Genomic DNA, 4922 nt, shown 5'->3' on the forward strand with positions numbered 1-4922 from the left:
AGGGACCAGTCGGTCTTGAAACGTTGCGATACGTTTAATACGTACGTTTTTTGTGTAATCAGTTAAAACATTGATATAGCATATTTCAAAACTGATGACTCTTATTCAAGAAAGCGCCATACAAGCTTTGACTTTGTCCTTTCAGTATCGGCGTAAATAACATTGCTATTCTATAAAGCGACATTTTAACCAGTAACTATGTGATAATAACACCATATCTAACAGTTTCTGAATGTTAAATTTTGATACTAGTTTGTAGCATGTACAAATTTATGATTGAAATGAAACCCTTTCTGCTTTATGTAAGTCAATTTCATTAAATTCTAAACTTTCACTGAAAACAGCATGCTTTGACCGGTTTTTTTTATGTCACATTGTAATATTATACAGGTGGAACTAAATTTATGCTTTCCTTTTATTTTTAAATTATTTCGAAAAAAAGCAATATGTTTTCCTCGATGCCAAAATGGAGGCGATTGTACAAATCCGGGAGAGTGCACATGTGGAGATCAATATTCTGGAGGAGCATGTGAACAAGGTAGCAATTGGGATTATGTCTACGTTGTTAAATATTCTACATACAGCACTGTTTGGCTTATACATTTCGAAGTTAGTTCATGTAAGGAAGAAGACATCTTTTCTATCAAAGCATAGAAAGGCAGGGTTTCTTTAATACTATGCATAAAATTCGATAACATTTAACTTTTTTTGTGTAAAGGTAACTATAGATTTTACATGTTTGACACATATTATTTGGTCTCTGTCAATCAATGAAAATAAGGACATTCTAACGAGGTTGCTTTTCTCAGCTATTTGCCAGCATACGTGTTTGAACGGAGGCAAGTGCACTACGCCAGATAATTGTACTTGCGCAACGGGATACACGGGAGTTGTTTGCGAGATTGGTGAGTATGTTTTGAACATTTTGTCGCACAAAAGGTATAGTTATTTTTTTCTCTACAAAAGGTTCGAAAGAGTAAATAAATCGCTGTAAAGGATCCCCGTACCTTTGCCAATAGCTGTTATGATAAATATTGGAACTTAGATTTTCCAGTTTGACTACATCTTTGATAAACCATGGGAAATGAAAAACAAATGACATGAACAAAATATAATCAGCATCAGTGTTCTGTGTAAAACAGTTAGGCGAGGTTAGATGCGAATAAGATCACTTTATCCTTGCTAAACTGTGCTTAAGTTATATCTAAACGACAGTTAAGTGTATGTTATTGTTTATATGCAAAATACAGGGCAGGGATCCTCAATAAGCCTCGGCATACATACAATTTAGTCACGACAGTAAACTTCATTTAGCAGTTTCAATCAATCGTTATATAATTTAACTGGATTACTTTTGATAAGGCGATCCTATCTAAGCAATGAATGTTTTAGCAAATGTTGTTATGGTCCTATATAACACACATTGCTATTGATAGCGATCTAAATAAAGCCTTTATTTTGATAGAGTAGTTCAGCTTTATTTTGTTATTTCGAAAAAATCTTTGAACAGCAAGGAAATTGATGACATCACAATACAGATTGATGACGTTATAATAGCAAATGTTGTTATAGTATCTCAACAATATTTTCCTTCTCAGTGCATTGCAGATATATGTAAATATATGTGTGTGATTACATTCAAGCCATGTGCACGATACCCTGTCTGAACGGAGGATCTTGTATCACACCGGACGTTTGCGCATGCGCTCCTAGCTATTTAGGATCTGTCTGCGAACTCGGTAAGACATAACATATAGTTTGAGTTTTCTTCGGTGACTTATAATATGTTCAGCTAGAATATAGATGAAATTGAAGTGCCATTATGTACGGTATTAATTTACGTTTATATAATATCGTTGTACAATTCATTGTTATAACGTTTCTTTTAGGAGGGGATCCTAGTTCCTTGTTGACTCCGTCGCACCACTTTGCCGATGAACGCACAAGTCAGCCACTTTCTTGGTATGAAGAGGAACCACTTTCTACATTTGGAAAATTATGTCTTGTCAAAATTGAGATTTTGGTAAGAAAGGAAGCATACATAAATCCGAAAACCCAAATGTATTGTGGCATATTTCTGCTAACGACTTTTGAGGTGTATGGACATTTTAGTTAAAAAAACAAACGGTATGCGTTTGATTTTCATTTAAAATTTCAAGCCGGTAACTATTTTTTTTAAATGATTGATCTAGATTATTTTAAGGTGGTTTGTTTAGTCCCCGAGGTTTGCCGTAATCTAATAGCCATAATAATATCTTTTAAGTCAAGGCACGGTACAAAAAAAATACATTCTTTACTCATTATTTTATTTGTATTTAATCAGCACTTCTCCAATTTGTTTTAAGTCCATAAGTAAGGGTTTTACTCACCGCCTCTTCTGTTTAGACAGTAGTTAAATCTCATTAGAATTTTCGAACGTTTTTGGCCTTAAGCATGATTTATAAGTCATAGTAGGATCAAACAGCTGTATGATGCAGGCTAATTTATTTTCGACGTACTGTATATATTACTATTAACAAATTTCATATCTACAATACTTTGGACCATTCATAAAAAAAGTTACTTAGCTTTACATGATTGATAATATATTGAGATCGGGATCCTGGCCCAAGGATCATGAAATGATCTTAAGTCTAAAATTGTCTTAGTTTTGACTTAACCAATCACAAATAACGTCATGGAAAGTGACGTCATACGTGATTGGCTTTGTGAAAAATTACGTCTAAGATTGTTTCATGGTCCCAGGGTCAGGTTTAACAAAGAACGTTTCATTTGTAAGGCTTTGATATCCGAATGTTCTCTTTTATTGGTGCAATAATATATTGCCGTACCTCCACGTGAAAAGTAATTTTAAGTTCTTGATTTTTTTTTATCTGGTATTAGCCTGTAAAAATAAAAAAAATATGTATTACATCAATAATAACCTATTTTTTTTTTTTTAATTTGAAGTCAATATAATTATATTTTACATTAAGCAATATCTGACATTTGAATTGATCAGAGTTGGTAATTTATTATTAAGATTTGTCCGTTTGACTTTTATTAGTCACAATGCGAAGGTGAATCGAAAGCCTTTTTAATAACAACGAGATTTCTGTATGGAAAAGTTTTGCATACTTTGATCATTTAAACATCAAAAGGTGAATTTGGTTCCAATGAAATTTTTGTTAGGTCAAAAAATTATATGTGTAAAATTCTTGAAATAAACTATTTCATTCAAAATAACATTTGTAATTATAAAAGTTTACTGACAACCGTTTTAGCTCAATTATAATATAAAGCATTATAACACAATGTATATGTCTCCATTCATAGCACTCCATCAAGGGTGATGCTTCAGTTTTTTCAAGGACAGAAATGTTTAATTATAAAATTGAATTATAGACGTATGTAAATAAAATTAATAAATAAATAATTTTACGTTAATAACCGTTTATTCATATACCTTGACTCAGTAACAAAATTTGCCATAATTTATTTTCTATATAGAATGCAGATATAGAAACTCTACTGACAGCGACAAGCTACACGTCTACAGGGAAGTTCCTTGGTAACTATACGGTTGGTGGAGCTGATGCCGGTTTGCACATTACCGGAAGTGACAGGGCTGCATGTCTTGAGTTCCGATGTCCTTCAGACCTTAATGTGGACTCGATTGTTGTTAATATCACAATAGCTACATCCCAACAAAACTGCCATGTTGTGTAAGTGCACGTTTTCAAATTATTTATTTTAGCAAAATATTCCCATCACATCGAAAAACAGCATCATTGTATCTAATACCAAAATTGTTTATGGCAAATTATTAGTAATTATTATCTGAGAAATGCACTTTGGAATGTCATGTCAATTGTGTAGGTGTTTTCTGGTAAGTTAATAATTTCCTTCACACTGCAAATCTACCCGAACAAGCAAACAAACATTTTCAAGACCATCTTTATTTAAATAATATATTTCATCGTTTTGTTGTTGTTAACGTAGCTAGACTCTATAGGCGTATATATATGAAACATCCTGTTTTGATTTGTAAAAGGAATTACCAATGACATATTATTTGATATATGCTCTTTGTGATCGGTTATTAATTTGAAACGAGTGTAATAAATAAGAAATCGCTGCTTGCCTAACGTTTTCAAGCGTTTTGTAAAAAAGTTGCCTTCGTTAATTAAATGAAGTTCAAGTTTTATATTTATAAAAAACACATAGAACTGTAAACTATTTTTTACACATGAAAACAACGTTCTGTGAGTATTTAAAAAAATATCGTATGTTGTTCCTTTTTCAACATCATTTTAAAGTCTATGTTATCACATTTATGTTGTTGCATGTAAGATGTCATGAACATAAAAACTTCAAGTATGACATGAATAAATTCAACATATTTCAGCAATGACCAGGATGGATATGATAGATACGGAGACAAAGAGGTGACCATTCAAGTGCAACCGCATAGAGATTATGGATCAAAGTACGGCATCTACATCACCTACGGGGTTCTGGAACGGATGAGATATGCAGGAGTACATATGTGTCGAAGTGGTACTAACTACGGTGGGGATAACGTTGTGCCACATGATGGAACTGCTGCTACCTTTGCATGTGAATAGACATGTAAATATCTTGTGATTGTGTTTGGTTTTCAAAATTGTGTACAATTGTTTTTGTCAACAAAAAATTTAAAAAGTTAAGGGCAAAAATCTTTATCAATATTTCTCGATCTACCGATATCTTTTTTGATCTACCGATATCTGTTACATTTAAATTTGTTGAAAGTAAATGATCCATGGTTGCGAGAGCAACAAAAGTCTTTACAATTGAGGTGAATGTTTTAAAATAATGTTGAAAAACATCTTCACAACTAGAATGAGGATGCGGTCGTACAACCCCCCCCTCCCCCTCCCCCCTCATCCTCACCCCATTTA

General features: G+C 32.8%; 1 protein-coding gene across 1 annotated transcript; it reads left to right on the forward strand.

The window, feature by feature from the left end:
- Window positions 1-446: 446 nt before the first annotated feature.
- LOC110444967 lies at window positions 447-4908 on the forward strand. The gene is made up of 6 exons (XM_021489329.1): window positions 447-538; window positions 810-905; window positions 1644-1739; window positions 1890-2023; window positions 3490-3704; window positions 4388-4908. Exons 3-6 carry the CDS (start codon window positions 1646-1648, stop codon window positions 4605-4607), a joined length of 663 nt encoding a protein of 220 aa, XP_021345004.1. The 5' UTR covers window positions 447-538; window positions 810-905; window positions 1644-1645; the 3' UTR covers window positions 4608-4908.
- Window positions 4909-4922: the final 14 nt, after the last annotated feature.

The sequence above is a fragment of the Mizuhopecten yessoensis genome, unplaced genomic scaffold (genome assembly GCF_002113885.1).
Source record: "Mizuhopecten yessoensis strain PY_sf001 unplaced genomic scaffold, ASM211388v2 hete_36170962, whole genome shotgun sequence".
Taxonomy (NCBI): Eukaryota; Metazoa; Mollusca; class Bivalvia; order Pectinida; family Pectinidae; genus Mizuhopecten; species Mizuhopecten yessoensis.